General features: G+C 37.1%; 1 protein-coding gene across 4 annotated transcripts; it reads left to right on the top strand.

Moving 5' to 3' along the window:
* Window positions 1–1,175: 1,175 nt before the first annotated feature.
* Window positions 1,176–24,592, top strand: LOC128245081 (E3 ubiquitin-protein ligase DTX3L-like). 4 transcript variants are annotated; one of them, XM_052963293.1, is made up of 9 exons: window positions 1,176–1,811; window positions 3,674–3,736; window positions 15,090–15,152; window positions 18,569–18,631; window positions 18,864–18,915; window positions 19,287–19,396; window positions 23,075–23,265; window positions 23,872–23,996; window positions 24,298–24,592. In XM_052963293.1, exons 1-9 carry the CDS (start codon window positions 1,275–1,277, stop codon window positions 24,330–24,332), a joined length of 1,239 nt encoding a protein of 412 aa, XP_052819253.1. In that variant the 5' UTR covers window positions 1,176–1,274; the 3' UTR covers window positions 24,333–24,592. The 4 variants fall into 4 exon arrangements, with proteins under 4 accessions (XP_052819253.1, XP_052819254.1, XP_052819255.1 ...); XM_052963295.1 differs by lacking the exon at window positions 1,176–1,811 and adding an exon at window positions 3,247–3,324; XM_052963294.1 differs by lacking the exon at window positions 18,569–18,631.
* Window positions 24,593–24,890: the final 298 nt, after the last annotated feature.

Here is a 24,890-nt window from a genome sequence, read left to right as displayed (position 1 = left end):
ATTACAAATCCGTTTGGACGACCTTACATTTTGAGAATTAAAAGTTTTGATTTGCAATCAATGAATTTTGTTAGGACGACCTAACATTTTGTGATATCATATATTTTAATTTGTAATCGTATTCGATTTCGACCACTTAAATTAAGGTCGACTTATCATTTTGCCAGTTCACATTTTGATTTAAGGTTACAGCTTTGAATTTAAGTGTTAAAAATTATTTTGTACAAATTAAAACTTAGAAATAATGAGCAAAACCCCAATATTTCACCTTGGAGAACTGTCATCTTAAATAATATTTTGAGTAAACAGCTAAACATATAATGCAATTAAAAAGCCACTCGCGAAGTCCATAGCGTGGGATTACTTTAAACGAGCAGCCGACAGCAAGACAATGTGTTGTCGTTTCCTTGTATATTTCATTGTAATAATATATCCAAACCACACAATAGTTAAGCCTTTTTATAAACGGAAGTTATGGTCGAAAGCGGTAAATACTAATGTTTATCAATCATTTAATGTGAAGCTGACACGGAATATCGTCTTTTACTACCGCTGTTGACTAATTCATTGGAGACTCATCTTAATTAGTAATATTGATGTCGTGTGTGTGTCGATATTAAAATAGTACGGATAGTTTTGTTTTAAGAATTGCAGAACAAGAAGAAACACATGAGTTTTCAAACATTAACTGTATACCTGACAGATTAGATATAAAGAGATCTTATGAGAACGGTTTTATGTAAAGAAAGGAAGTAATTTGATTCTGAATACAGTGTAAGTCGGTTAAGATTTCCCCCATCTTCTGTGACAACAGTATATTAACGACTTTGAAACCCACACTTAATCGTTTGAAAAAAAGGACTTGTGTTTAATACTTCAATTTTGGATTTTAAAGTTATTTGAAATCAACATTTTAAAATGGCATCAGAACATGTACAGTGTGAAATGTGCTGTAAGGAGCATGCTGCTGGATACTGCAATATATGTGGAAATATAGGTGAATCGTGTTTCGAAATTCATAAGACAGGAAGAGCATTTAAAACCCACATACTGAATTTGTATGGAACGGATGAAATAATCCAAAGCACATTAAGTGTGATATCACAGAGGAGAGATGTAAACACCATCCGATTGAAAAAGCCTTTTTGTTTTGCAAAATTCATAATACTATGATCTGTTGTCGATGTCTTCATTCGGATCATCTTTCATGTGGTAATGAAGTTGTTGATTTGAGTCATGAGGCAAAACATTTTGATAACGATCAAGTTAATGCTATGACCGCAGCTTTAAGCGAGATTAGGGACGATATTAAGCGCATTAAGGTTGAAGTTGATCTAAAAAACGAAACATGTAATACACATGTGGTGAAATGCAATAAGGAAATAGACGATTTGGAAAAGGAACTTAAACAGATCTTGGAAGATTCAATGGAAGGTTTTAGACAGGAAGTGTGTAAAATTATCGATGAAAACAAAGACTCATATTCATTCATTTCTTTCTTTTGTGAAGATAAATCGTTTTGGGTTGATAAAGAGGAACGCCAAATTAATGAATTTGTTGAGAAATCGTTCACTGGTTACCTCTACCTTTTTAGCCGGAACTTTGACGACAAAATTTCTGAGGTCAAAAGGCAAATAAAGGAAGCCCAATATAAGCATACCTTCAAACACGTTTGCATGAATGAAAATAAGGTTGTCTTAAAATGTATAACCGAAGACCTGAGGGATGTTTGTGTACCTAGGGATGAGGTTGTTGGAAGCGACGAATTGACCACACAATCAGCTGGAAGTGGGTGTCAAAAAACGCAAAAGGTATACAGCGGTATTGATTTTTTATCTTTTCATAAACATAATGTAGTGTACAATGAGGTGTGTAGTTTTTATAAAATAGAAAACCAAAAGAACGTCATCACAAAGATCCGTATACTACTTTTTTACAATATGTCCATCCCAACTGACGTCATGTTTTAATAATGTAATGTATGATATGCTCTCCGGTGGTTTATAGGAATTTTTCAGTGAAGTTAACCGTGAAAAAAACAATTTGATATTATTCAATGTTTGAAATTTAGCCATAATGTTAGACATTTCCGAAATGACGTTACGTTTACGTAAAATTTGGCACGTATTTCTGAAGCACTAAAATTTTACTGCCATTTTATATTAAGCATATAATAAAAAATGATTATTTTAATGAAAGTTCGCAATATCTTTTACCTCGTGAACAACACACGGACAAAATCACGCATGACTTCGCCACTCTTGAATGTAGCTATAAGTGCCCACTCGGTGATATACATTGCGACTTTACACTAAAACAAACAAATATCCTCTTTTCGCCTAATACCCGAGGAAGATTGGCAAAATATATTACTATCCCCAGAGATGAATAAGTTATGTATCGCAAACATTGACAAAGAGCTATGTGCTAAATAAGCACCGTAGTTATCGTTTCTTATTTAGAATCCATCATCCGTTGTAAACTGCCATTTTTCTTATCAATTAATATATTCTTCACAACCACAAGGTAAACTATGAACATGTACCAACAGCTGATGATCGTTCTTATTAAATGTTGTTCAAAATATGTTTAATATATGGTTAGTGCCGGAATTTATGACGTTTATCCGCCGAGCAAGAATGCCGATATTGGCAAGCTTTTACTTCTACTTTTAAGCTTCAATCATCCCGGTACAAACCATATATTGGATTAATCCTGCTATTTTCATGTATATTATTTTATTTCTTTCGGTGAATCAATTCATAACATATATTTAGACATAAGATATCGTTAGACGCCATTCGAACTAGTTTTTCATCAAGGTATTAAATATTTTAGTTTAAACAATTAAGTAATACATCTTTAACGGTATAACATGTATCAAATTGATCAAATCTTTTAACACGTGACATAACCCGCTCAAGGAAAGATGTTATGATATATAAAGGATGAATCGTTCTTCATTTTATATCATTTACAAGCAGATCAATTTATATGACTTTCAATGAAGCCTTTTAAATCCTTAAAAAAACAATTGTGCAGCTCACATTGCAAAATAAATATAAAATAAAGTAATATTATATATATAGCAAATACGTTCAAGATTTACGCAAACGTCCTGTAGCATGTTTTACTTTGTGTCCTATGACATAATTTATAAGCCATACGCGCGCTACTACCGGGGATATCATCAAGTGTATCCGGCAGGCCTATATCTGGTCATCACAAAGAGTGGCAGGATATGATGTGTTTGTGTTTCAGTCATTTTATTGATGTATCATTTATATATATTAATATGATTCAACCTTCATGGTTGATCTACAGGTACAAAGGTTTGAATTAACATACTTACGAGAAGTGCCTTTTATGATCAGTTTGATGAGGGAACAATTCAAAGGGCCGATTTGTTATAAATACAGGTTTATAAGAGACATAATCTTTGATAATAATGAGAAATATATCATTATCGTTCTCAGCTAAATTGTTTCAGAATGTCATAAAATTGGTTAAACATATGACGCTGATTAAGGTTTGCTAACCTTGAGGCTCATTGTTTCTTAAGTGGTATGCTAAATATATTGCATATTGTTTGAATTCCAAACGGATATAGTGATATCTAAGTGTAGTATTGTCTAAATGAAACAATTGGTGATTATTCATTTTACATTTCCAGACACGTAAGGAACTCATCGAAGCATTGATTCAAGCGAAACAGGAATTAGATAAGGCAGAAACGGTGAGTAGGTTAAATTGTGTGTAGATATATAGCAAACTAAGGCGTACGCGTCAATTCTTCTCTGGTTATTGCTCAGCCCGTTTTGCTTAAAAAAGCCTATTTGATAATAACGATTATGAGTCCATTGCCTTGGTTAAAATACCATCTTTCCTAATACGCATAACTAGGGGAATTAAAAATACGCATACACTGTACATGAAACATTATTTAAAACAAATATTTCTATTTATTGGACATCACAAAAAAGCTTTGTATTTAACAAGATCGGTTATTAGTGAAGCATGTCACCCTTTTCTTGAAATTGATATATTTTTACACACTTTTCAAGAATTAGAGTTTAATGCTGCTCAAGGAATAAGCATGAAGAAGTGAACTTTTTTATGTTAAAAGTCTAGAGAAACAATCTCATTGTATAGATAATTAGTTTAATGATGTAGGCTAATTTGCTTGTGTAAACAGTTCGTCCTCCAACTCCTTGTCTGGTACACACTTTAATAATATCATTAACAATATAATAATTGTTTTTTGTGCAAATATATTTTTTATATAATTACATTACTAGCTTGATGCTAAGGGTTATGATTCATTGTTTTTTTGTATCTGATTATTGCATTAATCAATATAATGTGTATTCTATGTGTTCAGACATGAATTGCCGCACTACGTACATACGTGTATATTATTATTGATTTACTTGTTTTAGTGTACCATTGAATTAGTTCAAGTACGAATCTGAACTCATGGGTGTATCTTATCAGATAAACTTGATAAAATACAAGCACATTTTTGATTATTTCTTTAATTTGTTTTAAAGTATTTAGATATAATTCAGTTCGTTATTGTTTGATTTGGGAACATCAAATTTCCATGATGTTGACCTTTCTAAATGCGATTTAAAAACGAAACAGAAAATGCTTGATTTGAAAACATTTGATAATACTCTTGCTTTACAAATATCATAAACATAGTGTAATAGTATGGTTTGTCATTTGTCCGAAATGCATGTCCGAAATTTATGTATCTCATAAATCAATATACCTGTTTGAAGTAAGTAGATGGAATTTCCACTGCTGCATCACATTATTATAATCCTTAATAATTGTATGAAATGTCTAGCAAATGCTTTCTCCATACCTCTACAAGATTGACTCGTAGTTTTGAGTGCCAGCATTGAGTCAACGCTGCGCACTTGTCAAACTTGTCCGCCATTTGCATTTTGTAGGTTACAGCGTAGTAAATTATTCAAATCAGTAAATCGAGTCATTTCTAACATTTAAATGTGATGTTATATTGTATTTATGTATGATTTATTGTATTGTTTTAAATTTATATTAATATGTTGTGTGTTATTTAAGGTATCACCCCAGATCTCTAATGCTGGGGAGCACTATTTTACTATTGTTCTTGCGGAATGCTGGTGTAATGCTGGGCTCACTTATCTTATAAGCATCACTGTTTTACTTCAAAGAAGTTAATGCTGCATTGTATTGTTAAAGAGTATATGTTAATTTCTCTACTTCAAGACCTTATATTCACCTTTTAAGTGAATATTATATTATTTATGTTTCATACAAAATATGAGCCGCATTACCTAGCCAGCGTTGCTGGTGAAAATACCCAATTCTGATTGGTTGCCAGCAACGCCAGCATCAGCAACCACTATATAATGCGATGAATTTTTGCGATGGAGTCAGTTGTCAGTAGTCACTCGTCTGTAGTCAGTCATCAGAGTAACCTAAACTTAACTAAACCAGCCATGAAAAAGAGCTTTGCTGGTAATTTCTACATTATATAAAATTCTAACTACATTTAATACCTTAATTAACTACATATATACCTACAAAAATACTACTAGCATACTTAATTAAAATACAAAACTGACTACTGGTTCCATTGTTGACTCATGTAATAAGTAATTGAATAAAGAACGTGAATAAATAAATAGAAATCCTGACAAATCTTGAGTTTCAATCTTGAATGATTAGAAATTTGAACCGCCCGGCTTACAATTTTGGTGTCAGAAGTGCAGATAATTTTATCTGAGCGATACGAGCTTGTCCTAGGAAAAATATATTACGAACAAGTTTTATGTACAAAAATCAACAACAAATAACATATATAACAAATTAAGTAGAAAAAATAACAGTTTAACCATGACCCCAGAGGTGTCTTTCAATTCCATTCATGATGACGATGACAATGAATCCCTCCACACTATTGACCAAGTAGATGCTGACCAGTCCAACACCGATTCTGATGACACACGAAACATCAATGTTGTTCATAATCCTTCCGTACCATTTAGATCCCATAGTCAACAAAACAGAACAAACAACGACAACCCATTTTATAACTCCTGATCAACAGATCATTGCAGTTCAAATAACCATGATAATGGTGACATTTCTCGCCCCGCTACGCTTGATTACAGGGTACCAGTCCAAACCTCTTTCATAAAACCAGATGCCTATGATGGGTCTGGTATGTTCGACCAGCACATGTCGCACTTCGAGGACTGTGCAGAACTGTCCCGATGGGATGAAAAAACCAAAGTCCTTGTCCTTGCGTCCAGCCTTAAGGGTACTGCCAGAAGTTTTTATATGTCCTTGACTGAAGATGAAAGAAGAGACTATAGGCTCCTCGTCTCTCGGTTGTCAGACCGGTTTGGTGGAAGTAGACTCCAAAACCTTTGGCTAGCCAAGTTTGAGGGCCGACGTCGCACACGTGGTGAGAGTATTTCCACTTTTGTATATGACCTACGCCACTTGGCTCAACTAGCTTACTCGGATCTTGATAGGTTTGCACAGGAACGCCTTGCCCTCAACCAGCTGTATAAACACATTCCAGCAGATACGCAGTGCAGGTGTATTGACAAGCAATGCAGAACTATTGTTGAAGCTATTCATGTTATCGAACAGTATGAGGCTGTTCTTAGCTCCATGCCTCCAGCAAACATCAGGGCTGTTGATGTTGCATCGCCTCAGTCCTCTGCTACGTTGGATGATACTGTTAAGCAGATCATGTCGCGCCTTGACAAGCTTGAGAAATCACATAGTATGACCCATCGCCATTCAAAGGGCAACGCCCAAACGCCACGCTTATGTTTTGGCTGTAAATCCCCCGAACATTTCTGGGCAGAGTGTCCACAGAATGTTACCCGTAGTGGTTTGCCTTCTTTCATGCAACCCCGTGAATACAATAGGTCTTTTGGGAGAGGTAGAAGTTCACAACCACCGCCACTTCTGCCTACAGTTCAACCAAATGCTCCTGTAAATTCCAGGTCAAGGCAGACCCAGGAAAACTAGTAAGCGCTGGCTCTGATGGCCAAGAGTCAGCAAGCTATGAGAGACCTACAAAATCACAAGATGCTTATGTTCACTCAGCTCGGTCAGGTCATAGTTTCAATAAACTTGACAACGGCTTTTATGTCACTTGCAAGGTTGGCTCCAAGTCCATTAACTTCCTTAAAGACTGTGGTGCAACCACTTCACTTCTTTCAGACAAATATCTTCATGAACTTGACCATAAATTTCTGTTTCACCTACAACCAACTACAAAATTTCTCAAAACAGTAAATGGGGAAAATATCACCACCAGTGGCAATGTTGATTTAGTTCTTGGAATGGGCCATGAGAAGTTTGATGTTCCATTTGTTGTTTGCGCTATGGATAGTGATGGCATTTTGGGCCAAGACTTTTTACGCAAACATGTGGATAGCATAAACTATAAGCGCTCATGTCTCCTGATTGGTTCAAATGAAGTTCCCTTGTGGACTGGAGGAAAAGCAAATCAAATATGTCGGGTAGAGCTACATGAAACTGTTCGCCTTCCACCTAACACCAGAAAAAATGTTTCTGTCAAAATTCCTCAACGAGAATATCTTGCACAATGTGGTTTCGTAGAGCCTTCCATTGAAGTGATGGCTAAAGAGGAAGTCTGTCTTTTGGGTGGTATAATTGACACTACTTCAGAATCCTTGCATTTGAATTTGATGAACTATGGTAGCACTGAAAAAGTCCTTTTCAAAAACCCAAAGATGGGTACATGTGAATCTTTCTATGCAAACACCACAGAAATCAACCACATTGCAGCCGTTAAAGACGTTGAATCTCCCACTTCTCCCGATGAAATTTTCCTACCGGAACACCTCACTGATCTATACTCTCGTAGTTCAGAGCACTTAAATGACATTCAAAAATATGACTTAGCTAAACATCAATGACTGCATCGACGCTTTGTCAGGTGCTAAGTTTTTTTTAGCTCCATGGACCTAAACTCTGGATTTTGGCAGGTGGGCATGAAGCCTGAAGACAAGGAAAAGACTGCCTTTGCAACAACTATGGGATTGTACCATTTTACGGTTATGAGTTTCGGACTTTCAAATGCTCCTAGTACGTTTGAAAGGCTGGTCGAAAATGTTTTCCGTGGTCTCCAGTGGGTCGAGTGCTTACTCTATATGGACGACATCATTGTTCCAAGCAAAACAGTGACCGAGGGCCTCGAATGTCTTGAACGTATCTTTATACGACTTCAGCAGCAGGCGTGTCTAAAGTGCAAACCTTCTAAATGCATTTTCTTCCAAAAGAAAGTAAAGTTTCTTGGACATATAGTATCTGAAGATGGTGTCTCAACAAATCCTGAGAAAATATCAGCTGTCAAAAACTGGGCAACACCCACAAACGCAAAACAATTAAAATCCTTTCTTGGCCTATGTTCCTACCACAGACGCTTTGTTGAAAATTTTGCAAAGACAGCCAAAACACTTCACAAGTTAACTGAAAAGAGTAGCAAATTCATCTGGTCTGGTGACTGTTGCCGGGCGTTTACAAAGTTAAAACAAGCTCTTATTTCAGCGCCCATTTTCGGCTATCCTATTCCTGATACCAAGTTCATACTTGACACAGACGCTAGCAATTTTGCAACTGGTGCCGTTCTTTCTCAAGTCCATGGTGGAAGAGAGACCGTGATTGCTTATTTTAGCAAAAGCATGAACAAACATGAACATAGTTACTGTGTCACTCGTAAAGAACTTCTTGCAGTTGCTTAATGTCCTTTCATCACTATTTGTATGATCAGCCAATTTTATTACGAACAGACAATGCAGTGGTGTCCTGGATTCGGTCATTGAAGAATCCAACAGGTCAAGTTGCTAGGTGGTTGGAGGCTTTGGGCACTTATGATATCACAGTTGTCCATCGGCCAGGACTTCAGCATCGTAATGCTGATGCCCTTTGACGGTCACCTTGTACAAAGTGTTCTAAGCAGCAAAGTAACCAAGATGAGACTGAAGAAGTATGTCATGCTGACCACGATGAAGTGTTGACACACGATACTAACTCCATGAGTGCTGTAGCAGACCTTGCTCGAGTAGTAACTAGAAGCCAAACTGACTCTTTATCAGCCTTTAAGCATACCACATTTCAATCCATGGCTGGTCACTAGACAATATCAAATCCCAACAGCGGTCTGATTCTTCACTTCAGATTATTATTCAGTCACTTGAACGGTCAAGCACGAGACCCTCTTGGCAAGCCATATCTTCCAAATCAAATATTGTCAAAAGTATATGGCGAATGTGGGAACGCCTTGTCTTAGAAGATGGCTGTCTAATGCGAACATGGTTTGACACTGAGAAAAAGAATCACAAACAAATTATTGTACCACAGCAGCGACAAGCAGACCTTTTAAAGTATATGCATGCTATTCCCTCATCAGCACATTTAAGCACAGATAAAATGCTTGAAAAAATACGTCAGACATTCTATTGGCCTAGTATGTCCAGTGATATTGAAAAGTATTTGCACAGTGCCACCAGTGTGGTTCTCAGAAACGTTCAAAGCCAAAGAAGTCTCCAATTGGTTCTGTTCCTGTACTTCAGCCTATGGAACGTGTTGCCCTTGATATTTTTGGACCGTTGCCAAGAACTGACCAGGGGAACCAATTTGTCCTAGTTATTTCAGACCTGTTCACTCATTGGACCGAGGCTATTCCGCTGCCAGACCAACAATCTGAAACAGTAGCAAAGGCATTTGTGAATAACTTTGCGTCTAGATTTGGTGTTCTTTTACAAATGCAAACAGACAGAGGTACAAATTTTGTCTCTAACCTATTTGAAGACATGTGCAATTTATTACAAATTCATCATACCCGTTCGACACCATTACACCCTCAATCAAACGCTTCAGTTGAGCGGAAGAACCTTACGTGCTATGTTGAGCATGTATTGCTCAGAAAATCAGAGAAAATGGGATGAGTTTCTCCCTCAAGTAATGATGGCATACAGATCTTCCATTCATGCTAGTACAGGGCAAAGCCCAAACAAAATGGTATTTGGACATGAAATTGTCTTACCCCTGCAGGCTTTTGTTGGACTCCCACCATTGGGTGTGGTCACACAGGATGCCTTGTCACCCAGAAGTATGTGCAGGAACTCCGCAATGAGCTGGAAGCCATCCATGAAACAGCCCGTGGGTTCCTGAAGAAAAAAACAACAGAATATCAAAAGAGACACTATGACCTTACAGCCAGAAAGAGATCTTTCAAAAGTGGTGATATTGTCTGGGTGCACGACACTTCTCGTCGGCCTGGTGTCTGCACTAAGCTTTCTGTAAACTGGAAAGGGCCATTCATTGTTACCAAAAAGATAGATGATCTTGTTTATCTGGTGAAGGGATCGGCAACAAGCCCTGCAAAATCAATTCATATTGACCGCCTAACAGAATACAAATGTTCATCCTTGCCAGCATGGCTGGTTACCATGAAAAGCAGTTTCAAATAGTTAATTCACCTAGTACTGAAGTCCATGGGGAATAGTTATGCCCACAAATATTCCTACCCATATACATCCATATATACATAATTACAGAAGACAGTCTGCACAATCAAGAATTTGTTTAAAATATAGTAAAGCTGGATATTTCCATTGCGATATAGTTGCAGTTAAGTTAAACTGTAAATTCTTTATTTTGGAGTTAAAAGCGTGCACGTACTTGTTTTGGAGCGCTCCACCTCGGCAATGAGAGAGGATTGATCACCCACCCGCGATTTGTCATTTAAGTTGTACCGTTGAAGCCCACTTGTGTTGTGACGTAGTCCACAGTGCGGCAGTCTAAAATATTGCAATGTTATTATTCACCAAACTCAGCAGTGGAACCATATTTATGTTATAATCAAATATTGTTAATGCATGTAATAACATACAACATTTATTTGCAGGCAATAAAGCCTGTCATCAGTGCCTGTCATGCCCAGCCATTTACACAAATAGACAGGACTTGGTCCACCATATCATTAAGGAACACCAGTCAATTGTTTGTCCATGGTGTACAAAACACGAGAAATCCTACCGTTACACACAGGATCTTCATCGCCATGTCAGATCCCAACATCCCATCATCTACGTGACACTTCCTCCCAGAGCCCTTTCTACATCCAACTGCTTCTTCTTTTCACGATGCCCGCAGCCTTTCATCAACATCCATGAAACTGTATCAGATTTCAACTCCCCAGAGGCCCAGTTTGCGATGGACTGTATGGCACGTTAGTGCACAGGCCGCACCCCCCTGGGGTAACCCACTGGATGGAGGTTTGGAAGTTAAGCAAACCTACAGCTACCACCAAGTCCAACCTAAAACGCCCAGCCCCTGAGTTTACACTTAATTCGGTAGAATTTTCCAATGACGATGCTAGAATTTACCTTTCGCCCACAGATGACCTCTACAAAGTCCGAATACTGCACAAATCCCGCTCCGACCCAAAGGTGATTTCACGGCTCGCCATTCTCTCTTCAACCCTCCTTGAGAAATTCATCTCCTCCTCCCGCGCAATTCCATCACTGCTCCGACCCAGAGGAGATGAGAGAAAATATAGGGTCATTTTTGGACATAAACCCCTGCCATCTGTCTGGTGTCTGGAGTCATCCATACCAGTTCAAACGACTCCCACTGCCCCCTACATACCAGAATTCCGCGCCCAAAGAATTGATCTTCAAGCAAGCGCATCCATCGACCAATTCCCACCATTTACTATCCCTTCCACTACGTCATCTACATCTAGCAAGACATCATCCCCGCCTCAAACAGCCACAAGTTCCATCAACCAGTCTCCCGCCACTGATCCATCAATATTGGAGAGCACTCTTCTAAAGAAGTCTAGATCGCCATCCCCAAATGTGCCATGTTCACCAATTCCCTCACTTAGTGACCTGAGGACACCTTCCCCACTGTCCATTGGGTCTCCTTTTAGACAAGATGATGAAGTTACCCGTCTTTCATCATTAAAACTTCCAACAACAACAACAACAACAACAACTGCATCATCATCATCCGTATTGTCTAACTCAGTAGAAGTACCAACATCAACCGCTTTATCATCACCAACAACACCAGCATATGTCCCGTCTACTATAGGATTCAGACCCATCTCAACGCCCCTTCCAATGCCGCCAATAACCCCAGAGCCGCTCGTCCCTTCCAGCAACTCATCAGCCCACCCAATTCAAGAATCTTCAACCAGGCAATGTGATGGAATACCGCAAATCGCCCAAAACCAACTCCTAATTGGAAACATGCCGTTACTACCTCCCGGCAGACGCGAATGGAGTCACGTCCCAGAAGAAAGTGTCATGCTAACTCCCTCCATCCATTGGCCCCCAAAAGGCTGGAAAGACTACAGTCCTGAAGAAAAGGCAGTGGCCATTGAGTTTGCTGCAGCATCAATAGAAATGAAAGACGGGATTCACCCAATAAGCCGGCAAGTGCTTTTATATACATACAATCATCTTGTTCTTCCCGGAACCAACCTTCCTGCCGGGGACACTTCCACGAAAATGATGTATTATAACCATGACACAGTCAGAAACATTGCACTAGGCATCATCCCATTCCCTTCAGCACTCCAGCGGAAAATCTTAACTTCTCTTTCACCCCCATCTCCAGTCGACATGTCTGCCTTCTCTGCTGTACCCCTCCGACTCAGGAGTTCTTCAACGTAGATGTTTCCTGATGTTCGCCCCTTGGACCGATGTCTCTTCGCCTCCCCGAATCCGTTCGCCTCCCGGAATCTGATGTCTCTCTTCGCCTTCCCGAATCCCGGTGGAACCCTCTTCCCTTTGATCGACGTCGCCACCGCTCCACATTGACCTGATAGAAAACCTTTAACTATAAAACTTTTAATACGTGATAAATAGTAAAAATAACAGTGTTTAAAAACTATTAAAGTACTCAGGAAACATAAAGGACTATTGGCACCTATTTAAGGTGTAAGAGTAAGTTATTTTCAAGGACTAGAATACTAATCAGTTTTCATTGTATTTTTAAATTGTATTATGATATAGAGTTTGCATAATATATTTATAATGAGCCAACAAATACTTAAGATGTGTGTAATTCTCCTCTTTTGTTTGGTGCTTATTGGACTTTTTCTGAAAATCAAAGCACTGAAAGTCTTTAAAAGGTGTGTACCTGAAATAGATAAAAAGGTGTTATTATGATAACCGCATTGTATGATTGTTTATTGCTATTTGTTGTTAAAAATTAATTCATACTTATTCATATTGAATGCACCCCTTTTAACAACTTCAGGAGAAGTTTAATCTTTTAAGGAGGGGGAAGTGTAACAGTATGGTTTGTCATTTGTCCGAAATGCATGTCCGAAATTTATGTAACTCATAAATCAATATACCTGTTTGAAGTAAGTAGATGGAATTTCCACTGCTGCATCACATTATTATAATCCTTAATAATTGTATGAAATGTCTAGCAAATGCTTTCTCCATACTCTACCAGATTGACTCGTAGTTTTGAGTGCCAGCATTGAGTCAACGCTGTGCACTTGTCAAACTTGTCCGCCATTTGCATTTTGTAGGTTACAGCGTAGTAAATTATTCAAATCAGTAAATCGAGTCATTTCTAACATTTAAATGTGATGTTATATTGTATTTATGTATGATTATTGTATTGTTTTAACTTCATATTAATATGTTGTGTGTTATTTAAGGTATCACCCCAGATCTCTAATGCTGGGGAGCACTATTTTACTATTGTTCTTGCGGAATGCTGGTGTAATGCTGGGCTCACTTATCTTATAAGCATCACTGTTTTACTTCAAAGAAGTTAATTCTGCATTGTATTGTTAAAGAGTATATGTTAATTTCTCTACTTCAAGACCTTATATTCCCTTTTAAGTGAATATTATATTATTTATGTTTCATACAAAATATGAGCCGCATTACTTAGCCAGCGTTGCTGGTGAAAATACCCAATTCTGATTGGTTGCCAGCAACGCCAGCATCAGCAACCACTATATAATGCGATGAATTTTTGCGATGGAGTCAGTTGTCAGTAGTCACTCGTCTGTAGTCAGTCATCAGAGTAACCTACACTTAACTAAACCAGCCATGAAAAAGAGCTTTGCTGGTAATTTCTACATTATATAAAATTCTAACTACATTTAATACCTTAATTAACTACATATATACCTACAAAAATACTACTAGCATACTTAAACAATTAAAATACAAAACTGACTACTGGTTCCATTGCTGACTCATGTAATAAGTAATTGACTAGAGAACGTGAATAAATTAATAGAAATCCTGACAAATCTTGAGTTTCAATCTTGAATAATTAGAAATTTGAACCGCCCGGCTTACAATAGTATGACATTTTTTTATTTGCTATGGTTTAATTATGTCTTTAACAGAATTGTTCATATTTCGATGACAAGCAAACAGTCTTACTAAGTGTTATACGTATGTTTTATTTCATATGGTATAGACTGTCCATGTGCCATTTCTTTGGATGTGCCTTTATCATTTAACAGTTATCTATTTAACAATAGACAGAAAAGTATGTCATTTGTGCTGTATTTAAGCTAAACATACTCATACAAGTTTTGGTTACACTAGACGAATTATTGTCTAAAAATTATATAATTTTGTATATATGAATTATAATTTTGTTTATTTAATTTGTGATCTCCATGTAAAGAACATATCCTTGGAAATATTTAAACGTAAATTTAAAACCAAATACTGTAGTTAAGACTCTTGACCGCTGTATTGGTGTTAATGAAAGCAGTATTCCAATACTATACGAACCTAAATGATTTTTGGTTATATTTTACTTTGTGCAACAACACTTTTAACTGGTTTTCTCAACATCCTTAGTAACGTTACAACATATAAATGAGAATGTAATCTATCACAGATGTAGTGTCAGAGTTGCTTTGCTTCATTTTGTATAACTAATAGTAGTAATTGACGAAATGTGTGGGATTATTTTTCTTCACAATTAAAGGAACTAATGTTAAGTATAAAATAGATAATTATTGTTACATTTTTACGCGTTTTCAGACAAGGACGGAACTCTGTGACGAGGTGAAACAAGTGAAACACGATCTGGACAATTTAGAAAAGGTGAGGCATTTTGTACAAATGTTAATAAACCGGTCTTAATCTTAACAGAAACGATGTGTTGTCAGTCCTGTATTGCATAAATAAGGAGTATACGGACTATCGTATTTACCGTCCTTGCCCTTTAAAATTGAAAATCTGTTATTGCAATCAAACAAGGTTGGGAGTAATTACAGGCAGAACAGGGTTGGGAGTAATTGCAGGCAAAACAAGGTTGGGAGTAATTGCAGGCAGAACAGGGTCGGGAGTAATTGCAGGCAAAACAGGGTCGGGAGTAATTACAATCAAAACAGGGTTGGTAGTAGTTGCAGGCAAAACAGTGTTGGGAGTAATTGCAGGCAAAACAAGGTTGGGAGTAGTTGCAGGCAGAACGGGGTCGGCAGTAATTGCAGGCAAAACAGGGTCGGGAGTAATAACAATCAAAACAGGGTTGGGAGTAATTGCAAGCAAAACAGGGTAGGGAGTAATTGCGAGCAAAACTGGGTTGGAAGAAATTGAAGGCAAAAAAGGGTCGGGAGATATTACAATCAAAACAGGGTTAAGTAATTGCAGGCAAAACACGGTTGGGAGTAATTGCAAGCAAATTATAGTTAGGTGTAATTACAAGCAAAACAGGGTTGGAAGTAATTGCAAGCAAATAAAAGTTAGGTTTAATTACAAGTTAAACAGGGTTGGAAGTAATTGCAGGCAAAACAGGGTCGGGAGATATTACAATCAAAACAGGGTTGGGAGTAATTGCAAGCAAAACAGGGTTAAGTATTCGCAGGGAAAATAGGGCTGGGAGTAATTGCAAGCAAATTAAAGTTAGGTGTAATTACAAGCAAAACAGGGTTGTGAGTAATTGCAAGCATATTAAAGTTAGGAGTAATTGCAATCAAACAGGTTTGGAACCAATTGCAGCCAAAACAGGGTCGGGAGATATAACAATCAAAACAGGGTTGAGTAATTGCAGGCAAAACAGGGTTAAGAGTAATTGCAGGCAAAACAGGGTGGGAGTAATTGCAGGCAAAACAGGGTTGGGATAAATTGCAAGCAAAACAGGGTTGGTAGTAATTGCAAGCAGAACAGGGTTGGTAGTAATTGCAAGCAAAACAGGGTTGGTAATAATTGCAAGCAAAACAGGGTTCGGAGTATTTGCAATCAAAACAGGGTTGGGAGTAATTGCAAGCAAAACAGGGTTCGGAGTAATTGCAACTAAAAAAGAGTTGGGAGTAATTGCAGGCAAAACAGGGTTGGAAGTTATTGCAAGCAAAACAGGGTTCGGAGTAATTGCAAGCAAAACAGAGATGGGAATAATTGCAGGAAAAACAGGGTTGGGAGTAATTGCAAGCAAAACAGGGTTGGGAGTTATTGCAAGCAAAACAGGGTTGGGAGTAATTGCAAGCCAAACAGAGTTTGAGTAATTGCAAGCAAAACAGACTTTGGAGTAATTGCAAGAAAAACAGGGTTGGGAGTAATTGCAAGCAAAACAGGGTTGGGAGTAATTGCAAGCAAAACAGGGTTGGGAGTAATTGCAAGCCAAACAGAGTTTGAGTAATTGCAAGCAAAACAGACTTGGGAGTAATTGCAAGCAAAACAGGGTTGGGAGTAATTGCAGGCAAAACAGGGTTGGGAGTAATTGCAAACAAAACAGGGTTGGGAGTAATTGCTAACAAAACAGGGTTGGGAGTAATTGCAAGCCAAACAGAGTTTGAGTAATTGCAATCAAAACAGACTTTGGAGTAATTGCAAGCAGACAGGGTTGGGAGTAATTGCAATTAAAACAGGATTGGGAGTTATTGCTAGCAAAACAGGGTTGGGAGTAATTGCAAGCAAAGCAGGGTTGGGAGTAATTACAATTAAAACAGGATTGGGAGTATTGCTAGCAAAACAGGTTTGGTATTAATTACAATCAACACAGGGTTGGTAGTAATTGCAAGCAAAACAGGGTTGGAAGTAATTACAATCAAAACAGGGCTGGCTGCAATTGCAAGCAAAACAGAGTTGGGAGTAATTGCAGGCAAAACAGGGTTCAGAGTAATTGCAAGCAAAACAGGGTTGGGAGTAATTGCGAGCAAAACAAGGTTGGGAGTAATTACAGGCAAAACAGGGTTGGGAGTAATTGTAAGCAAAACAGGGTTGGGAGTAATTGCAAGCAAAACAGGGTTAGGAGTAATTGCAAGCAAAACAGGGTTGGTAGTAATTGCTAACAAAACAGAGTTGGTAGTAATTGCAAGCAAAGCAGGGTTGGGAGTAATTGCAATCAAAACAGGGTTGGGAGTAATTGCAAGCAAAACAGGGTTAGGCGTAATTGTAAGCAAAACAAAGTTAGGAGTAATTGCAGGCAAAACAGGTTCCACTGTTTTTCACTTATAGTGGAACATGACCGCGCAAAGACGATTAATGGACAATTTTAAAGTTTAAATCACCCCGCTTGCCATTTAGGGCCAATTTCGCATTGATGTAATAAGTTACTATTAACGATTTCTTAATTTTTAGCAGATGCTAGGGTTTGTAATGTTTTAGTCGCGTAATTTATACATCAAAACCACTAATTAGGAAAACTATTTTAATGATTCAACATAGCTATAGAAATCAAATTCATGTGCATTTACTTGTAAGATCATACCAACATCATATTTTTGCGTCAAGCATCTGTCTAAGATTTGAAACCAATAGTACTAAAAAAACAATACCATCAAAGACAATAAACCCTTTTTATCGTTCGAAAAATCGAAACCGGAAATTGAGAATGTTTACTTTTCAAGAAGGATTACATTTTTTGAAATAACTTGACAAATGATGCCAAACCATGAGCGAGTCCCCTTTAGTACCAAAAGTTTGCCTATCACGAAATGTATTGCTGTTTAATTTTAAATATGATAAAATTCCGTAAGGCGCTGATTTACACAATCCTAGAAATGGTGAACCACTTTTACCCGAAGTTTTGGAAGTGTTTGGAAAGCCGGGAACCGAGTGCCTCTAAAACATACTGTGTGCAAAAGATAGGGAAAATACATAAAACACCTTACTAAAGGTTGAAACTGTAATCTAGGGACCAAGTCACTGTCTAAAATCATGATTAGTTAACTTTAATTTAGTTTGTTGTTAACCACATTTTATAGTCTTAGCAATATTGTGGCCATGCCTTATTGTCTTAATGCACATGGAATACTTTAAATGTAGCATATAACATACATAGAATTAACATATATATAATTTGGAAGTACAATACATGCTATCACATATTCATACGTTGCGATATCTTTTGATAGTGATGCTTTATATTATTGCAGTTTGTTCCTACCACAAATATACGCTTCGCGTAAGCAAAGTTGACCTACGGATTAAGAATTACCAAGTTCCAGATAATATTAAATAATTCCCAATGCGTTTACCTATTGTTTTACGTTGCACACGTTGCTTAATGTTCTGTTTAGGCACGGCAAAATGTCGAGGATGAGTTAAAACGAACGAAAGAAGACCTTGCCCGAGTTGAAAGGGTAACCATAAATATTTTAATGAACTTGCATCGGAAAAAGAACGAACAGGGCCTTTTAACGATTGATTCATAAATTAGCTTACGAAACAGCGATGGCCCTAACGTCTATTTAAAGACGTCAAGTAAATATCGATTCACTTTACCTTATTTTTCTCCTCTGTATATATTGTTCTAACGGCGTTGCATTTACCATTAATGAACAATTCAAGTATTGTTATATTGTCTGTTTTAAGGAAATGGAAGTTGCTCAGACAAAGATTCTACATATCAAAGGATACTATGAATGTAAGTTTTCCTTCATCACTTACGGATTAAACTTACAGTAACGTAATCATCAGTACATTCACAACGCATTATACTATCAAATGTTGATAATAACATTGCTATATTATTCATGCTTAAATTAGTTGAACATAAGTTTTAATGTTTTGAAGAATGTTAGCTGATCGTTTTCATCTTGACGTGAATAATGCTATCAATGTTTAAACTTTAAAGACAACAAAGAGCTGGTAAATCGCAATCGTTCGACTCAGCTTGTTGGATGTATTGTGTTTTGCTAGTAACAAAATATGCCCGTACTGACAATGTGTGTTCAAATCCGTTATCAGTAACTAGTGTTGGATTGGACAGTTGTTAACGTAATTTTCTTCTCCAAGGGACACAGCCAGCTGGAACAGTTAGTGCCAAGACCAGTAAAGACGTAGTATTATTAGCTGATATACCCACTATCAAGATGAGTTTTACATTTCAAGATGGCATTCAGACGGTAATTATTTTGTGTACATATCTTTACTCTATCAAACAACCTTCAACAGAATTCTCGTCACAAAAAATATGTCCATGCCTTTTTTAACTATTATTTCCTCGAATACTAAGAACGGCATTATTATAGTAAAAAACAAGCAATATCTTCATAAGACTAGCACTATCGCAGTGCAATGTATCCAGGAGTGCCTCCAAACTCCGATGCAGAATAAAAAACAAACAAACATAAGAGGCAAAGCCAAATCTTAGTAATGCAAGTCATAGTTACAACCTGATGACATTATATAACTTATAGTACTCCGTGTTAACATTTTAACCGAGGTATTTACGTATTTTATCACTTATCTCGGACGGTATAAACTACTTTGTCATTTAAACGAAAAGCACCTATTGACTTAAGGACATAAAAACACTATTTTCCTGTACGATTTGTGACGTCCACATGTTAATACGTCAAAAGTGTACCTACATAAGGATGTGGCTAGTATTTGTTTCTACAATGTATAGAATCAACACAAATGTATCTTTTTATCACACTAAAATATTCAACACTGTTAATCAATCAGTACTTAAAACCCATTTACAAAATGCGCAGTCCAGGGTACAGTACGCGATCAGCTAGACTTACATGTTGTTTAACCGGTAATTTTCGTAAAGGGCGAATAATATATTTTGTCAACAAGTCTCCGAAAAATATCATGGCATCAGATTTTTAAACGTATATCATACATACATGCATTTGGGTAAACTAATAACCGTGAGAGTAGTTTTGTTATTTGCTGTCTCCGAGCCAATGCATTTAACCTACCTTATGTACATATGATGTCAATTGTAGAAAAGTGAAATGTTTAACCTTGTGATAAGTCATTACCAGCCACTATTATTTTTGAAACATCGAGTACTGTATGTATATTTGTAGTGTTGACCGTATGATGATCCTGACGAAACATTAAGACTTGATCTTCCTGAGTTCATAAACATATTGCCACGCATATGAATTATAAACGTTAAATAATGTTCAATGGCCGAACTAATTTATCTCTGTATATACATCAATTGTTATGAATATAAATACCGTTCCCATTTGAGTACCCTCATCGTTAAGAAGTAATCGACTAAATGACTGTAGTATTAGGTAAAGATAAATGCTACTACAATAATTTGTTATATACATATGTAGTTAAAGTGAAAAGGAACACATCGCGAAAATTGATGCTTTCATTGTTGTGTTATATCTACGAGCGATTTACAAGCAGATGTTCACGAAACACCTTACTTGTAGCAATACAGACTTAGCATATAACGTATGGCAATACGCACCTACGGAATGACGCATGCAATTCAGACTTTACACATGACCTGCGGCAAAACTAACCTAACACATGCAAAGCTAAAATGCAGATTTTACACATGACGTGCTGTTACAATACAGATTAAATACATGACGTGTTTGAACAGAATTTGTTGTATCCAGTGACTCTTGTACGTGCTACCTATAACAGATATGTTTTAAAGATGAATATTTTGAAACAAACAACATCATTTACATACATTCAATGCTCAGAAATAAATCTAAAAGAAGCTTACAAATGATGTTAAGAATACCAATTTCTTAAAATATCTGAAATGACATGAAGACTACTTATTTCTCAAAAAGTATTTAGAAACATTGAAAAGAAATCTAATTCTGAAATAAGCATTAGCTGACCTACTGGTATCACAACTATTTCTTTAATCAGCTAGTTCAAATACAACAAATAAATGAGTACACTGCATATTTTTTTTTATAATATAATTCTTTCAAAGGATCTAGGGTGAAATATGCCATTATTGACACGAGTCCAAAAAGTACTAAAATCCATATTGATTGCTTAGTAATCCTCGTACTCAAATTTAAAAAAAGGAAACGGGAAGGAGATGTTAACAAATAAATAGTAATGACGTCCTGACACTCAAAGCTTTTGGGCTGAAACTAAAGGCACTGTACACCAGATTGGCACCAACAAAGGTTTTGTTCTGTAACGAATCTCAGAACAATTATTTAATAAAATGTTTTACTCTTTGATATCATAATTGTAAAAAAATACCGAAATGTAAAAAAAATCGAAGAGTAAAACATTTTTTTTGCCTATTTCATCATACGGCGTACAGCCCCTTTAATATTGATAATTTTCACCCTTTTTCCAGAATAAACGATTGGGTGTGACTTCAATAATCCATGAAACGCGTAAGCAAAATTAGCCGGGAAAAAACAAAATAAGCGCAATTAAGTTTTGGTATTACAAAATGAAGGAGCGTTATTTTCTAAGAACGCTTTAACGCAAGTGTTAATGTATAATCTCAATCCAGCTGTTTGTTGGTGACGTTACTGTTATGGTGTGGCTCTATTTTATACATAGCACACAGACGAGACTTTTAATCGAAATTGTACAGTACAAATTTATACACACCTCCTGCTAATATTTTAGGATCAATCTCAATCAGTCATGCTGTCAGGTGAATGGTGCTGACACGTTCCCTTCTTTGTCACAATTGTTCTAAACAGTTATTGTGTCGGCTCGCACCTGCCCTATTGATAATTTCATCGCAATCTCTCACTCAGCCAAAGTGATGCTTTGCAGGTTGGGGCATCTCTCCCACACAATCCCCGTCCATCTCTTAAGTTACTATCTGTCACATAAACACGGTGTTGCATAGCATGAGGGAACAAGCTTCCTGTCCATCGATAAGTAAAAAACTTTCGAACAAACACCATTTTGCCTTGCAGGGGAGCAGCCATTCATGTCTTCTTTCTATTTTCAATCTCTCAATCATCCGGGTTGTTGAAAGGTCATGACACATATTCGTTACCATCTTTTTAGTCATACGCTATGACACAGCCCTTACCAGCAGCATATATCTTTTCAGTCACAAACTCACGCTCAGCTATAGTGTTGCTTTTCAAGTGAGGAGACCCTTCCCGTACCTACGCCGTCAACATTTTTAGTAACATTCGTCACACAAACACTTTGTTGCATGACAAGAGGAGACGACCTCTTCTTTAGGATAAACCTAGGAGGAAAAACCGCACTTGTTGGGCTCGAATGCTTGACCGCCGGAACACCAGCAATGCGCCCAAACCAAGAATTTACCGGGCGGCCGGTCCTTACCTACACACCCTGTACGTCGACAAACCTTTTTTGGCCTACAGAAGGACTCATGTCATTAACCGCTGTCACCATTAAGTAAACGTGTGAGAAAAAATTATCTGTTGTGGGACTCGAACCTATGACCGCCGGAACACCAGAACGGCGCCCAAAACAACCGAGCTTCGAAGGCCGGTCTTTCATCACAAGCACTACACCGTCAATCCGTTCAGTTACAATCGCACGCACAGACACTGAATTTCTTGGCGTAAGAAGTCATACCCCCCCCCCCACACACACCTCCGTCTTCTCGTTCTGACATTTGGTATAATTCTCTTAAACAGAATCTGTGTTGCATGGCAGGAGGGGAAACCCGCCGCACCATTCCCGTTCAAATGTCGAATTTCATTCTCTAATTAGACATGCTGTATATAAGTTGAAGCATGCTGTTGGCAATAAATTGAACGGCCTAATATAATGTATATTCTATTCATACTAAGTTGTTATATTGTTTTCATAACTTATTAGTAAATTTATATCTTCCCTCAACGCAGCACGTCCATCCTTCCCCGGGAAAACCCTATAAAGGCGGGAAGTTTACAGGCCGTTTGGTGTTCGAAGGTGAGGCCTTGCTGGTATGTAGGATGATGAAAGCGGCGTTCAGGAGAGGACGGATGTTCACTGTTAGCAAGAACGGGAAAGTTATCCTGGATGGCGTTTCATTGTTTAATTATAAAGAATGGAGGTAAGAATAATCTCGCGCGTTTGAGTTAAGTACTGCTGGGTAGTCTACAGTAATGAAATGCATCATGTATATATCCTGTTGCTAATAATATTTTTTGTTTATGGGTGACAATTCGCGTACGATCCTCTATTTAGGATTTTATTTAACGATAATAATGCGGATAATGACTATTTACGAGAATGTTACCATCTATTTTAAATTTGATCAAAATATTGATTTATCTCTAACATTTAGAGATAGATATAGAATTTATAGAAAATAGACAAAATGTGATGCTTAACATGATTCATTTCATTTTATACTCGAGTCTCTGAAGTCTAGGTAGTTTGATAGAAATAATGAGATACATTTTATGAAGTGACATAACTCTGTCAAAATGTTGACGGATTTGTAAAACATTTGCATATTTGGGTCCGTAATAACATGCAGCCCATAGTATAAAACTTAAGAATTTGGTCAGGTCAAAGTCAACCAAATTATTTATTGATTGGTCAATATTTATCCAATAATAACTACTAACCAATCAAATCGATTTAATATGTCAACTTGCTAAAAGATAACATGAGGACATTATTATTATCATAATAATTATTATCTCTTTTTAAGTTCGATATTTAGGGCGCCCTTATCGCACTACACACAGAAGGTAAAAGCCGAGCTGATGGCTAAAGGCATCACGGAAGAGGACATAGATCCGACAGAGGAGCTGGAAGAAACCTTCATCGTTGATGGTCAGTTCATATTCTGTTGTAGATGTAATTTCTGAATCACAATGTTATTCAAATCTATAATACATACAATATAATGTTGTATATAGACAGGGCATACAAAGCTTTAAATTTAGACTTGGTTCCTGATCCCCTTTCAGTTATAAATTGCTTATCAATTTAACAAGCGAACAAATTATCCGCTTAAATGTAGCATATTATAAACTGCAAGGTGATTTAAAATAAGGAAATAGGATAATGCCCATGTACATTTATTTTACTAGTTTGATAATTATAAAACATTTAATATGATACATTGTTTCAGGGTTATCTATGATCGAAGTTGTGCTGAATTCTTAAATGAAGCCATGTTTGAGTTGGAATACAAGGGCATAACAGCAGCAGATGGGAACAGTTTCTCTTGTTAAGCTCCATGACAAATATTATTTCATGATTTTTTTTCTCTCGGCAAATAAATATTCCGATATGTTTAATTTTATAACATGATCACTCACAGCAATGTCTCTAGTACATCGGATAGGCATTTTTGGGGAATTCAGCTGTGCTTGAACACTCCTGGCAGCCGCCATGCTTGATGAGTCATGCACTGTGACGCAATATTTTTTTTAATTTATTTCATGATACACTTTATGTAAACATTATTATAATATTTCAATAAATGATTCCCATTTAGATTAACTTTTAAAATAAAATATATAAAGCTTCAAAACAAAACAGAACCGAGCCTCGGGCATGCTGCGTAGCCGGTAACTAGGCTGGTCTCGTTACCTAGCAACGCAGGTGCCCACAGGTCGTTTTTTCTATCCGACGGGGAAACACATGACATGTATTATTATTCTTTCACCCCAGATCAGTGGATCTGGAAATCCTGACCTTGACCACGGGCGAAGATAAAAA

The sequence above is a fragment of the Mya arenaria genome, chromosome 8 (genome assembly GCF_026914265.1).
Source record: "Mya arenaria isolate MELC-2E11 chromosome 8, ASM2691426v1".
Taxonomy (NCBI): domain Eukaryota; kingdom Metazoa; phylum Mollusca; class Bivalvia; order Myida; family Myidae; genus Mya; species Mya arenaria.
The sequence above is the reverse complement of the archived record's forward strand: the minus strand, read 5'-3'. Positions and strand labels throughout refer to the sequence as shown.

Excerpts from the sequence above, each read along its gene's own strand:
- LOC128245081 (XM_052963293.1), top strand. The coding sequence starts at position 1,275 with ATGACCGCAGCTTTAAGCGAGATTAGGGACGATATTAAGCGCATTAAG. Across the intron at positions 19,397-23,074 it reads TTCAAGATGGCATTCAGACG|CACGTCCATCCTTCCCCGGG; the intron begins GTAATTATTTTG and ends CCCTCAACGCAG. Across the intron at positions 23,266-23,871 it reads TTTAATTATAAAGAATGGAG|TTCGATATTTAGGGCGCCCT; the intron begins GTAAGAATAATC and ends TCTCTTTTTAAG.